This window comes from Melospiza georgiana, chromosome 7 (assembly GCF_028018845.1).
Source record: "Melospiza georgiana isolate bMelGeo1 chromosome 7, bMelGeo1.pri, whole genome shotgun sequence".
NCBI classification, from domain to species: domain Eukaryota; kingdom Metazoa; phylum Chordata; class Aves; order Passeriformes; family Passerellidae; genus Melospiza; species Melospiza georgiana.
Window position 1 is genome coordinate 6,032,171 of NC_080436.1, and position 12,971 is coordinate 6,045,141.

At 46.5% G+C, this 12,971-nt stretch overlaps 2 protein-coding genes across 3 annotated transcripts in view; both read right to left on the bottom strand.

Moving 5' to 3' along the window:
- VWC2L (von Willebrand factor C domain containing 2 like) overlaps window positions 1–5,943 on the bottom strand; it is a 46,369-nt gene extending 40,426 nt beyond the window's left edge. Inside the window, exons 1-2 of one of the 2 annotated variants that reach the window (XM_058027991.1) lie at window positions 5,551–5,940; window positions 3,053–3,519 (exon numbers count right to left, since the gene is read on the bottom strand). In XM_058027991.1, the coding sequence (XP_057883974.1) occupies window positions 3,053–3,463 (411 nt within the window). In that variant the 5' untranslated portion in view covers window positions 3,464–3,519; window positions 5,551–5,940. Of the gene's footprint in view, window positions 1–3,052; window positions 3,520–5,550 lie in introns of both variants that reach the window. The other variant, XM_058027992.1, reaches the window with a different exon arrangement.
- A 1,165-nt stretch (window positions 5,944–7,108) lies between these two features.
- Window positions 7,109–12,971, bottom strand: part of SPAG16 (sperm associated antigen 16) — a 379,082-nt gene continuing 373,219 nt past the window's right edge. The window contains exon 16 of the mRNA XM_058028073.1: window positions 7,109–7,442. Within this exon, the coding sequence (XP_057884056.1) occupies window positions 7,261–7,442 (182 nt within the window). The 3' untranslated portion in view covers window positions 7,109–7,260. The remainder of the gene's footprint in view (window positions 7,443–12,971) is intronic.

The following is a 12,971-nucleotide window of genomic DNA, read 5'->3' on the forward strand; positions in this document are numbered from 1 at the left end:
CCTCCAGGCATTAATCTGCATTTCTGTCACATTTGAATCAGATCATGGCTAACACTACAGAGATTGTGCTGGCCTTTTCTGCAGGTGGAACCCCAGCCTCAGCCAAAGCTGGGAGTAAATCCCACTGAAACTAGGGAATGAGGCAGGCCCCAAACCCACCAACATCTCCCAGGAGCCATAAGAGATAAAGATGCTACAAAGATGCTGCCTGGGGTTACTAAGCCATCTGTCAAAGACACAACATTTTACAAAAGGATACAAGAAAAATTCTCAGTGGGTTTGGATTTGTAATTGAACTTCAGCATTTCAGTTGTACATGTTAATGATTGAGGGGCACAAGCATAAATATTTGGACAGCTGTCTAAGCTACATGGCTTGTTGGCATGTTTGTATTTTGTGCTTATGGCTGTTGTGACTCAAAAAATCAGATGTACAAGATCTGTTCACTAGAAGAAAGCTAAATATTCAAGAAATGGGTCTTTGTAAATACTCCTTTACCCTGACAGCATTGCAGTTACTGCCAGTGGTAAGAAAAAAAGACTGAATCACATTTGGATTTCTCACCCCAAAGCTGAGAAAAAAAAAATCTAGAAACAATTCACCCAACTGGAAACCTCTCATAGATATTGATATCCTAGGAAAAAAAATCCAAGAGAAAAAAATGAATCCCAATTTGTGAAAGATCAGGCAGCTGAAATTTCGACAAGATGAGTCAGTCCTGGCACACATACACAAGACACACACTTGCAAAAGATTTTTAAATAGAGGCTAATTTCAGCTGAAACTCAGCAGTGACAAGCACTTCTATAGATGACTATTTGAAATCTACATACCAGCAAGAGTAAATCAAGTGGGTGAAAGGGTTCTGAGACCACATAAAACAGTGCCTCTGTGTCCACTGAAAGCAGCCTGGGCCTGAGTCACAACAGCCTCTCGTCTTTGACTTCAGTGTGTGTGCAATGGATGGGAGAAAGTTTGCAGACATTATAAATTCAACAGGATGAGGGAAGAGCAGAGCTCAGAGCCTGTAAAACCTATGAACTGCTCCAGATTTCATCTGCAGAGATAGCAGGTATAATCTTTCTTCTGCTGAAATAAACAACAAAATGCTTGGATGCCTCATAAAGTCAAGACTTCAGAGCAGCAGCTTCCTGAATCTCAAAGTTCTGCCTTTCCTATAGAATTTATAAAGTCATAGTTCACAGGTGCTTCTTTATTCCCCACAAAACAGTGATCTTCCATTGTCTGACTGTCCTACAGAACTTTGAGGGGAAAAAAGCAACCTACTGTTTATTCTAGGTAAACACAGAGGTTTCCAAAACATTGGTTTCTGCCCTATCCCACAACATACTGGGCTTTCAGCAAAACACAGGTGCAGGTCAAAAGTTTGACTGCCAGCTAAAGGAAGTGTGAAGGATCTGCCATTAGCTCTGGACAGAAGGTTACTGTGTGTCACAGTGGAGTGACACTGTCTACTTTGTGCTTCCCAGAGGGTGCTGCAACTTTGCTTTCCACACAGCACCCCAAGTGCTTGAGTACAGCAAGCAGGGAACCAGATGGCTCCTAACTCTCTCCAACAGCTATTCTCTCCTCTATTCTGTTTTCCTAGAGTTTAAGCTGTTATCAGGATGAAATTATTTCTTTCAGGAAAAGAGATCACTACTTTTCCACTTAATTCACACACAAGAGATATTTTTATGACAAGATCTATCTCTCCCACTGAAATCTCTTCAGAGTCCTCACAAATTTCTGCTTCCTAAAAATGAGACCTTATAGCTCTCACATGTAAACCTGATCACCTAGGTGGGATATCTCACCACTTGACAACAGAGCTGTCAAAATGGGACCACTGAAGTGTGATCATGGGATGAACTTGGGCCTTCCCAGGGCAAGAAGGATCTGAGCAGTTATATCAAGATCAGCATCTTCACATCCCTCAGCAAAGCAGAGCAGGTTGATCAGGGTGGCCCTCAAGGAGATGCCCCTCATACATCTGCTTTATCCTGTGTTTGTGACATTAAACTGTCTTGGGCAGACTCAGTGACTGCAGTTCCAGATGGACAGAGAAGGATAGACACAGCACACATGATAGAAAAAAGGAACTACTGACTGCTACCTTCCCTGAAAATGCCCATTTCTGTGAAAAACAGAACTGCCATCTATGTTACTGACAACTGTGGAGTACTCAGACCTGTATGAAATTATTTTCCTTGCAGGAGAGACAACAAACTGGCCAAGTGTATAATAAAATCTGACACTCAGCCAGGAGGAGTTACAGGCCGTTGTTAATTATGGAGGTTCAACCCTCAAAGCCACATGACCTGAACAACAAACTTGTGTACCTGCAGCTTTTACAGCCCCTGTTCTTCACTGGGAAATGCTGTTTTCAGAATTGAATAGCACAATTGAAAGCTCGTGATCAAACTCATTAGAATGAGAACTGCAGGTTGTGTAGTGGTTTTGGAAAACACTGACTTGTTTTTAAGATCTATTTCAGGATTTCTTTGTGACATTCCTTACAATAACTCAACCATTACAATGAATCCCCATGCTTCTCATTGCTTGAGATGCTCATCTGCCTAGGATTTCATCTTCTGCATTCTAGACAGCTTCATCACAGTTGAAATGAAAAAAATAAATAGAGTTTACCATCTACTTATTTGCATGCTCATACAGTTATGAGTAACAGCTCTCAGTACCATGCCATCAATTTTTTGCCCTCCAAATTGCAAAAGGGGTTCTTAAAAAGCACTCAGTAGTGGGTTACACAGCCTTGGCAGTCCAGCATGAGCCATGCTATGAGCAAAGCAGGCAGATGCAGAGGGCTGGCAATTCCCTCAGAGGCTTTGGCTGACCACTGGCCCTCAGGGATGCACAGAAAGGGGAGGTGACAGCTTTTACTTGAGCCAGATCTGCATCACAGCTAAAAATGATCTCAACTTCAGCATTCATCAGTGGCAGTAAGCAAATACTGAGTGCCTTTGAGAGCTCCCACCAAAAATACAATTCCTAAAGCATACTAGTAGGAAATACTGAAGAAAGGGTTCCATACCTTAAATTCCTCCAAGATTTTGTAATTTTTCCCATGATATTCACAAAAGTTTTTCACTTCTTTGCATTCTGGACAGCATCCATTGTGTTCCACTTTTGTGCACTTTGGGTGGATTTTAGGGCATTCTGGTTGATCACAAACAGGTCCATCCTCAGTACAGACACAGGGACAGTTGGAATGTCCTGGGAAAAAACGTTCTCCCAGTTTGTACACAAAGCCACTGTCATCCACACAGCCCTTCCCCCGGTAGTCATCAAAGATCAGATTGTCATTGCTGGAGGTCTGGTCCCCTTCATCAGCGGGGTAATCTTCATGATTGATGGCAGCTGGAGTGACCAAACCAGGGAGCACAAACAGAAGTATCCAGGCGTCATGGATGTGAAGAGCCATCCCCCTCCTCAGCTTCTCCATGGGACCTCAAAGCCAGATACAAACAGCTGCTTCCATAGGGAGACCAGTGTTGTGGTCTGAAAACAAACAGTTTCAAGTGAGAAAAAACTCAAAATTCAAGGAATACTGACTTATAGAAGTCATTGTTTCAACCAGTACCAAAGAATAAATCAAAGTTTTTAACTATCACTGTTTCATTTGAATTAAACCTCTTCTTAACTATTGGCAAAGAGAACAAAGCATGTGAAATACCTAAAATTAGACACACATGCCTGGAAGCATATGACCATAAAATATCTCTGAAGGAATGGTGGTTCACAGAATCATCTAATTTTTACTTTCCTCATTTTTGCAGTTGAGTTTTTGGATGCACCAGAAATTAAACCAGCTGCCTGAAATCTCATGGTGATGGGCAGCTCGGAGGGTTTTGAAGCCAAGTTTAAGGATGGTCTAAAGCTCCTGTGAGGGCCACTGTCCCTTGGTGCTACGGATGGAGCACAGCCCACTTCATTAACCCGAGGTGGGAAACCCGAGCTGAAAAAGGAGTTAAACATAATCTGCTGTCAGATTTGTGCCTGATCTGAAAGATGGTGCTGGGTTAACTTGGGCTGTGAGAGATGGAATAGTACAAAATCTTATTTACAGCATTTCTGAAGAGGGACTTTTGGGCTACCAACACAGCCCAGCCTGCAGCAGGTACGTTTAACCCTGCCAGAGGCAAAGATGCAATTCTCCATCCCCATTATTCAGCATTTCAGTGATTCCCAGCAAAATCCGCCGAGTGCAGGACGTTAAATGCCTGCATAATGCATGGAGCCGCTGAAACGTGTCGGCCTGATTAAGCTGGAGCCTTTCTAAAACTTCGGGAGCGACCTGCGGTGAGCTGTGCTGGAGCACGGAGGAGTGAGCACGGAGCCCGGCAGGGAGAGAGGGGCTCTCGGTGACCCCCGGAAAGGCTCCGTGCCGGTGCCTCGGGAACACCTCTGGCTGCCCACAGTGCCACATCACCGCCGCCAACCTGCCCACACACCGGTGCAACCCCGGCAGCAAACTGGTTTCTGACCCCTCTTAAAAAAGTATTACAGGAAACTTTTAAATGAGATGAAGTATCAGCATTACACGGACTGCAGAACTACGGAGGCAGATGCTGGCACAAACCAAAACAAGAAGGGCTGTTGGGGTGTGTGTGTGTCATCATCCCTGCTCTTCCTCCATTCCCAGAGCATGCACACACAGGCTCACGGAGTCTACACAAACATGCATTATCCCCCACACACGTACTGCCCCCACCCCTCGGGGTGACATTTTTATATACTGGCTTTTTTGGTGGACTGCAGATGTTCAGCAATTAATTCTCCCCTAATTGAAGCAAAAAAGGAGCAGCAGGAGGAGAAAGCTTTAATCCCAGAGAAGCAGCTAAAGGATCCTGTTGACCAAGCAGTTTTTCCGAAGCCACAACAGAGGGAGACACCGGATATTACACAAGATTTATCAAATTCGAAAAGATATCTTCTTAATTGAAGTACTAGCTGTGTTTCCATCACAAGGACTGTGCACCCTCTTGTTACTCCTATCAGCAATATCTCGTGTAACATGCTGTTTGGAAATCCAGCGATTCATGCAGATACGGCTGCTTTACATATCTACAGAGCAGAGCATCTCCCCACCTAACGCTACAGGTAGGTTGCAACACTGCAGATTTGTGGGCATTTAGGGGGGGAAAAAAAAGAGCAGCAAACAGTCATTAATATCTGAGGAAATGTGAAACCCTTGTGAGAATTTGCTGGAGTTTCATGAGGAAGCTCTCAAAACAAATGCGTGTGTATACATATATGTATATAAAAGTTCTCCCCAGATATTTTGCTACAGCAGCTGAGATGTCCCACAGCAACTCACAGGCACTCGGCTCGATCCTGGAAATCAGACAGACTGCAGACGTCTTGCACGGACACATTTCAACAAGTAAACAAATGCTGCTTGGCTCAGAATTAGTTTACAGCTTGAACTTTCTCACCATTTCTCATCCTGAGAGGGGCCAGGATCATAGGTAAGTCTCTGAAACGCTTTCATCCGCCTTCCCTCACCCCAAGTAAATAATTCACACCTACCTGATCGGGCTGGATGTGAAAGCTGAGAGGGGTCACAGGCCAACATGGACTGAAAGGTTAGAAACAGATTAGTGAAGGCAGTTCATCCTAATCACGTTTTCGGTGTTGACTCATGGACAATCCCTTTTCCTCCACCTCCCATCGCAAAACGGGAGCGCGGCAGCCCAGCAACCACAACATGAGAACTGAGCTTTAACCCGGCGCCGACGATTCAGAGGGAGCAGGATTCAGGCGGTCCGGAGGCTGCGATGCCGCGGAGAAGCCCCGGTGCCAGCAGCAGAGTCATCGCGGCGAACTTGGGCTGCATCTCCTCAGGTCTCGGGGCGGGCGGGGGAGAGAAAACAACCCATCCCTGTCCCCTCCCTGTGCCCGGCGGATCTCCTGCGGCTCCAGCTTCGCCTCGGCGGGGGAAGGGGGGGAGCGATCGCGGGTTAGGCGGGAGGCGGGCGGGGGAGGGCGGGCGCAGGAGCCCCGCGCCCGGCGGGCGGGCGGCCCCCGCGCCCCTCCGGGGACTCCCCGGCCCGGGCGCCGGCCATGCCCGCGCCGCGCAGCTCCGCGCTCCCTGCCTGCCCCTATCACGATTAATTTTGCTTTTAGCGGGGTGGTGGTAAAAAAAAAAAAAAAAAAAAAAAAAAAAAGGAAAAAAAAAAAGAAGAAGAAGAGAGAAGAGCCGGGGGGGTAAAACCCAAAAAATAATGCAGGGGCGGGGCGCCTCCGCCCCGGCCGCTGCTCCGCCTGCCGCCGGCTGGGGCGACAGCTCTGCCCAGACCTGCCGGTCCCCCTCAGATCCACCGGCTCCCGTCAGATCCGCCGGCTGGAGCTCCCGTCAGCCCGGCCCTCTTCAGCCCAGTTCCCCTCAGATGCACCGGCTGGGGCTCCCCTCAGCCCGGCTCCCCTCAGATGCACCGGCTGGAGCTCCCCTCAGCCCCGTTCCCCTCAGATGCACCGGCTGGGGCTCCCCTCAGCCCGGTTCCCCTCAGATGCACCGGCTGGAGCTCCCCTCAGCACGGTTCCCCTCAGATGCACCGGCTGGAGCTCCCCTCAGCCCCGTTCCCCTCAGATGCACCGGCTGGAGCTCTCTTCAGCCCGGTTCCCCTCAGATGCACCGGCTGGGGCTCCCCTCAGCCCGGCTCCCCTCAGATGCACCGGCTAGAGCTCCCCTCAGCCCGCTTCCCCTCAGCCCAGCTCCTCTCGGCCCCGCAGCCCCCTCAGATCCAGCGGCTGGGGCTATCCTCAGCCCGGCTGCCCTCGGATCCGTGGGCTGGGGGTTCTCTCAGTCCCTCCGCTCTCTCCAGCTCCGGCTCATCGCCGCTGCCCCGGCGCTGTCCGGGAAAACATCTCCCATGGCCGCATTGTGGAAACTTCGCCTCATCTTCCCACAGGCGGCTGCGCCGGGGAAGGGGCGCCCCGGCTCCTGTGGCTCGCGCTGCGCTACATTAAAAATCAATCTCCTTGCAATTCGGCTGCGCCGGCATTAGGCGTCATTGTAAAGCTGTTTCTCCAGAAACCGCCAAAAGAGAGATTCTTGGCGTTGGGGAAAACGCGGTGACAGCAGGAAGAGGGAGAACTAGAGGGGTTTATTTGGATAAAACGCTAAATAATGCTCCGTTTGGGCGAACATTCCCCGAATAGCGCAAAGACGAGCTAGGAAGCTATAAGCGCGCAGTGCTGCTGTCAGACCGCTCTCGTGGAAGGCGATGTCACTGTGTGTCACTGTGCCCAGCTCCAGAGGCAAACCCTGCCATCGGCACCCGCGGACAGCAGCGAATCCTGGCTGTGGAAGCGCACGCAGCGCACCTCGACCCCGGGGCCGCGCAGGATGGAGAGCTGGCCCACGGCCAGGGACAGCACCTTCACGGAGCCCTCGCTGCTGGCCAGAGCCACCAGGTCACCTGAAACACACGGCAAAGGCATCATCGAGGTTGGCAAAGGCTGCACAAGAGAGCGGCACGGGAAGTTTTGAGATGTTGGCTTTAAAGAGACTCGCGTGTACTCCTGTTTTCTGAGATAAATGAACAGAAAGTTGGACGGATCAATAACAATGAGATTGGATTTTGGAGTAATTAGGCCAGTCTGGGGACCTCATGTTCTCCTCACAAGGAGCCTGGCTACTTAGACAGAATGACAGAATCTGCTCACTTGGAAGGGTCCCACACGGATCATGGAGTCCTACTCCTGGCCCTGCACAGGACACCACAAGGGTCACACCATGTGCCCAAGAGCGTTGTCCAAACCTTTTTTGAACTGTCAGGTTTGGAGCCATGACCATCCCTGGGGAGCCTGTGCCAGTGCCCAACCACCCTGTGGAGGAAGAACCTTTCCCTAATATCCAACTAAACCTCTCCTGACACAGCTTCAGGCCATTCCATGGGGTCCTGTCACTGGTCCCCACAGAGCACAGATTAGTGTCTGCCCCTCCACTCCCCCTCACAAAGGATTGGCAAACCCTGGAGAGTCTCCCCTCAGTCTCCTCCAGCTGAACAGACCAAGTGCCCTCAGTCATTCCTCACACAGCTTCCCCTCAAGGCCCTTCACCATCTTTGCTGCCCTTTGGATGCTGTCTAATAGCTTAATCATTTTTTTATGTTACAGTGATGAGAAGTGCACACAATACTCAAGGTGGAGCAGACCAGAGCAGGACAATCACTTATATTTAAATACAGTTGTTCAGGGACAGATTCTGAAACACAGACTGAGCACCAGAGGAGTAGATGCCCTCCTAATACCTGTAGGTATCAATATCAGACCATGCTTTTGACACTCCTTTTCTTGTACCACTCTAAGACATGAGGATATGAGTTTTCAGCTGAATTTCCAGAAAGTCAGGCATCTAACTGTACTGAGTGCTTGCTCCCTTATATCCTTATGGAAAAAATGATAATTAAATCCTTAGTATAGAACAGGGATTAACAGTAGAAAAAATAAAAGAAAACCTAAAAAAGGTTCTAAGGAGTTCTCAGTTTCCGTGTGCTTTTTTGCAAATCAAATGGACTCACTTTTGAACACTTTTAAGGAAGCAGAATGTGTTTATTATCTCCCTGCTTAAATAAAAGCAGAGGTAATAGTTGGTAAGTGATCTGTTTGAAGTGCCTCTTATCCAGCCTCCAGATAAAGATTCTCCTTTAGAAATTAACTATAATGATCATGAGTTTCACGTACAAAAAAATAAAGATCAATACATTCATTTCAAATCTGATGTGGCCCTAACAACAATGGGATCACTGTAGTGTCAGTCATGATCTTGGTCAAACACTTTTTGCTATTTAGACCAAGTTCAATACACCCTGTGAGTGATTACAGCTCTTCTTATGTATTGAGATTTTCTCTCTGAAAGCAAAGACATCACCAGCAGAAGAATAATTGAAATTGACACAGACCAAGTCCACTTGGCACCAAGGTCATAACTTTTGAGAAGATTATGAAAAACAGGAGATTTTTCTATTTTTAGTAACTCAGGTTATTTACCAAATAGCCAATGGGAACATACTATCCAACAGACATGAGCATGGAGGAATTTATCCCAGTTTTAACACTTCAGGGCCCTGGATGTGCCTATATGATGTACAGTTTATGCAGGGAATATAGTGTCCCTCTGTTCAAACTAGTCATAACAATGATGCTGTCTGTTCTGCTCATGAAGATCTGATGGCTTCATTTCAACATTTATCAAAAGAAACACGTAGCCTCAAACAGCTTACAAATGCACTGAGAATATCTAACCACAACTTATGCTCAGTGTGGTCATGGATATTTGTGCAAGAAAGGGAACTAGCAAGTAGAGCTAACCATGATAAATATGCCCTATTTGCAAACCTTTACAACTACCCGGCTTCTTCATCTAGAACAAAGCCTGACACAGCAAAGATCTGTAGGATGGATTAGAGTGTCCAAAGCAGCAGATGTGAATATTTATTATAAACTCTCCTCCAGCAAGTCTTTGCTGACAGAAGCATTGCATATGGATTGCACTTGCAGCGAGACTCTCCAGGCAATCGCTGGATGACTTCTCCAGGAGCCAAACAAATGCCATTCTGCCTGCAGCCCTGACACCACAACAGCTGGGCAGGGGGTTAATGTCACTTCCAGCTTCTCAAAACCACTAATGAACCCAGTTGTTACAGACAGGGACAGGCAGGAGAAAAGATCTGGACAGCTGCTGTCCACTCCAGAAAGCAAGGGCAGCACAGAATGACAACTGAGACAAAGCTTCAGCTCATTCACTCCTTGGGCTGAGCAGGGCAGGGGCAGGCCCCAACCCTGCATTTTTCTGCATGCTTTGCTAGGTAAGCCACATGCCTGAAGCAAAACCATAGCACTCATCCTGTCAGTCCATGCCAGAATTCTGACCGTCCTGGGAAACGACAAAGCCAAGAGGAAAACAGAGAGGGTCAGTAAGAAGCAGCCAGCTCGGAGGTGCAGTAGTACCTGCACTGCCTCCATCACTGGCACTCACTGGGGGAAGGATGGAGCTCACCTGGCAGCCCTGGTGAAGGATGATCCATTCCACAGGAGTTTTCCCTGAGTTAGGATGTGTTAGTATCACTGCCCACGACACAGCCACCTCCTGGCTCAGCAGCAGCAGGATGCACAGGCAGATGTGTTCGAGGGGGAATGCACAAAATGACAACATCTCATTTCCCTCACCCTTTATATCAACACTGATCTACAGGCTCATAACCATTTGCTCATTATAATGTAATTTACTCCCTCCTTCCTTCCGAAAGGAGATGTTTCAATTTGGGAAGAGGGAACAAATTGTGTTTTATTGCTCTTTCAAAATTTTTTCCAATTAGGAAAGCAAACAAAAACTACTACACAATTGTGATGCAAAGCTGTATTTTAATGAAGGATACTTACTTGTCACTAACAAAGGCACTTTGATAGAACACTGGAGGAAGATAAAAGCCTGAAGAGAGGTAGTTCTTCTTACCTCTGACCCAACTGTCAGGTGGGGCTGGTCTATGCAAACTCACTGAGCTGAGCAGTTAGGCTGATTTGCATTGAAATGAATAGAGTCTGCTTAGAAGATGCAAAGTCTCCAAGACTCTGACCTCTAGATCTCACAGCCTCTAGATCCCCAGCTCACAGGGCTTCCAGAACCTGCTCTGGATCTCTTGGTGCACTTGGCAACATGGGGAGATAAAGTGAAGCTTTGCTCTGGCTGGCCCCATGCCAATCCTGAGCTCAGCCTTCTTCCTCAACCTGGCACACAAGGAGTGATGACAAAGCACATTGCCACCACAAAGAGACCCTAGAGCAGCAGCCTTTGTGCTAGTCACAGCTGATTTGCTCTTGCCCAGTGCTAAACACAAGTACTAATTTTTCTGATGTACCCCTATTATGTCCTTAGAATAACATAAGCTCTGACCATCTGGACACTTGCTTCAAGAGGGATGCAGTGAGTTGGAAAAGGTAAAGAAAGGTAGCAAAGCCAATTAAAGGTACAAACAACTTCTGTGCAAGGGATCCTTGAGGGGATGACAGCTTAGCCAAGAAAATGGCTAAGCTGTGCATTAAAATGTACTTGGCTGATGGTGCTTCCTCCATATGTAAACCTCAGGCTTTATTCCTTCCTTGGGGATCCACAGAGAAATGTGGAGCCAAGCCAGACCCAGATCACCCCCCAGGGAAGGTGAAACACAGGGTTTCCATGAAAAATGTCTGTATCTCACCTCACCTAGGAGCTGCAGGGCAGCCAGAATCTGGAATCTCTGGACAGTCACCTTTCTGCTTGGACCAGGCTGAGTTTTCTCTGGGGAATCACTGCAATTTCAGCTCTCTTTTTTGCCCCTACAGTACTGCTGTAGGTTTCCAGTCCCAGTGTCCTACAGAGAACTGCTCTGTTCTTGTCTCTGGACTGGCAATGCTCTTCGGTTTAGGCATTGATTAATTACAATGCAGTGCTGTTGTTTGGGCTGGAAATACATTTGTACTTAAAACAATAAAAATCATCCATGCCCTTCTAGAAGAACTATTCCTGCTACTAAAACTGTATATCTACATTGTTTTGAGACAAGAGCTGAACCCTAAAATCATTTAGTACCTCAGAGAAAGTAATATTTTAGTAATTTTTTTTTTTTTTTACTTACAGGATACATACCCCACTCTGAAAAAGGGGGTAGTTAAGATTAATTATGTTGTATGCAAATCTGTTCTTGTACATTTTCCAAATGTACAGAAAGTTATGGGTTTGATAAAGACCATAGCCATAAAGTGCCAAAAGCAGGAATCTGGCAAAACTCCCACCAAATTTACTGGAGTGTCCATACTGACCTAAACATGTGAACTTAAAAGCAAAGTTACTGCATTCAGCGAGGCTCAGTTGTGTTAGATATAAGTAAGCAACCTGCTTTTTCTCATCTGCAAGGAACTGTGCATACCTAAGGAAAGGAATCCTAAGGAACCAAAGCCCCTCCTGTGAAATCAGTATGAAATCCATCTCCTAATTTGAACTGGTGGATAAATTTAAAATAGGGCAGGCGTGTTGAAGTAATCTAATTTGTTACTGCATTTCTTCAGAAGACAGAACTAGACAAGATTAATTTGCTGGGTTGATGGTTCCAAATTACTTGGGGTAAAAGGAACAAAACCTGTACTTGTCAAAAGACAGTTTGACAATTTATATTTCAGGAGAGCCTAACAGAAATCACAGCCACGATAACTGTGTTCTTTGTACAGTGAATTTTGAGTGAAACCTTGCCAGGACCACACTACACACTGCTTTACATGTCCAAAAAGCTGCAAACTGTGACAGGTTTGGAGCAAACCATCACCACTGCTCACTGGTGAGCCTTTTTATATGCCCATTAAACATTTAACTTTTCTTTGGGCAAATTAATTTACTCATTCTGTAACATCCCATTATCAAATAGTCTGAAAAGTTCTGTTTTAGCCCACCAGTACTTCATGTTTCTGGAGCAGTCTCACAGCTTCAATGCTAATAAAATATTGTTGTAACAAAAGTCACAAAGTCTACAGGTCCCCAGGCACATTCCTCGTGATGACTGGCACTATTTGCTCACTCCCAGTCTATTTTCCACAGACTCAGCAGCTCAGGTGAAGTCTTCTGCTCAAAAATGGGGCACAACAAGGACAGTGACAGACCAAACCCTCTCCTCCTCTCAGAGACAACAGAGCAGTCGAGGAGCAGGAATTGGGCAGTTGTTTCTAAGAAAAGTACAGCAGTTACTTTAGATTTCCTAGCAAATAATTCTGATGTGATAACTTCCCCAATTTAAAAATTACTTGCACTGCCTAACTATAAGCAAAACATCCACCTTCAAAGACAAACCCAGCTATTTCTGGGTTTAAATTAAAAATAAAAAATCTTGCATGGATTGAAGAAATCCTGTTTATCATAACTGCATACAGAAGCCTGAGACCATTCCTGATGGCAGAGATGAAATAACATATCAAAGAAA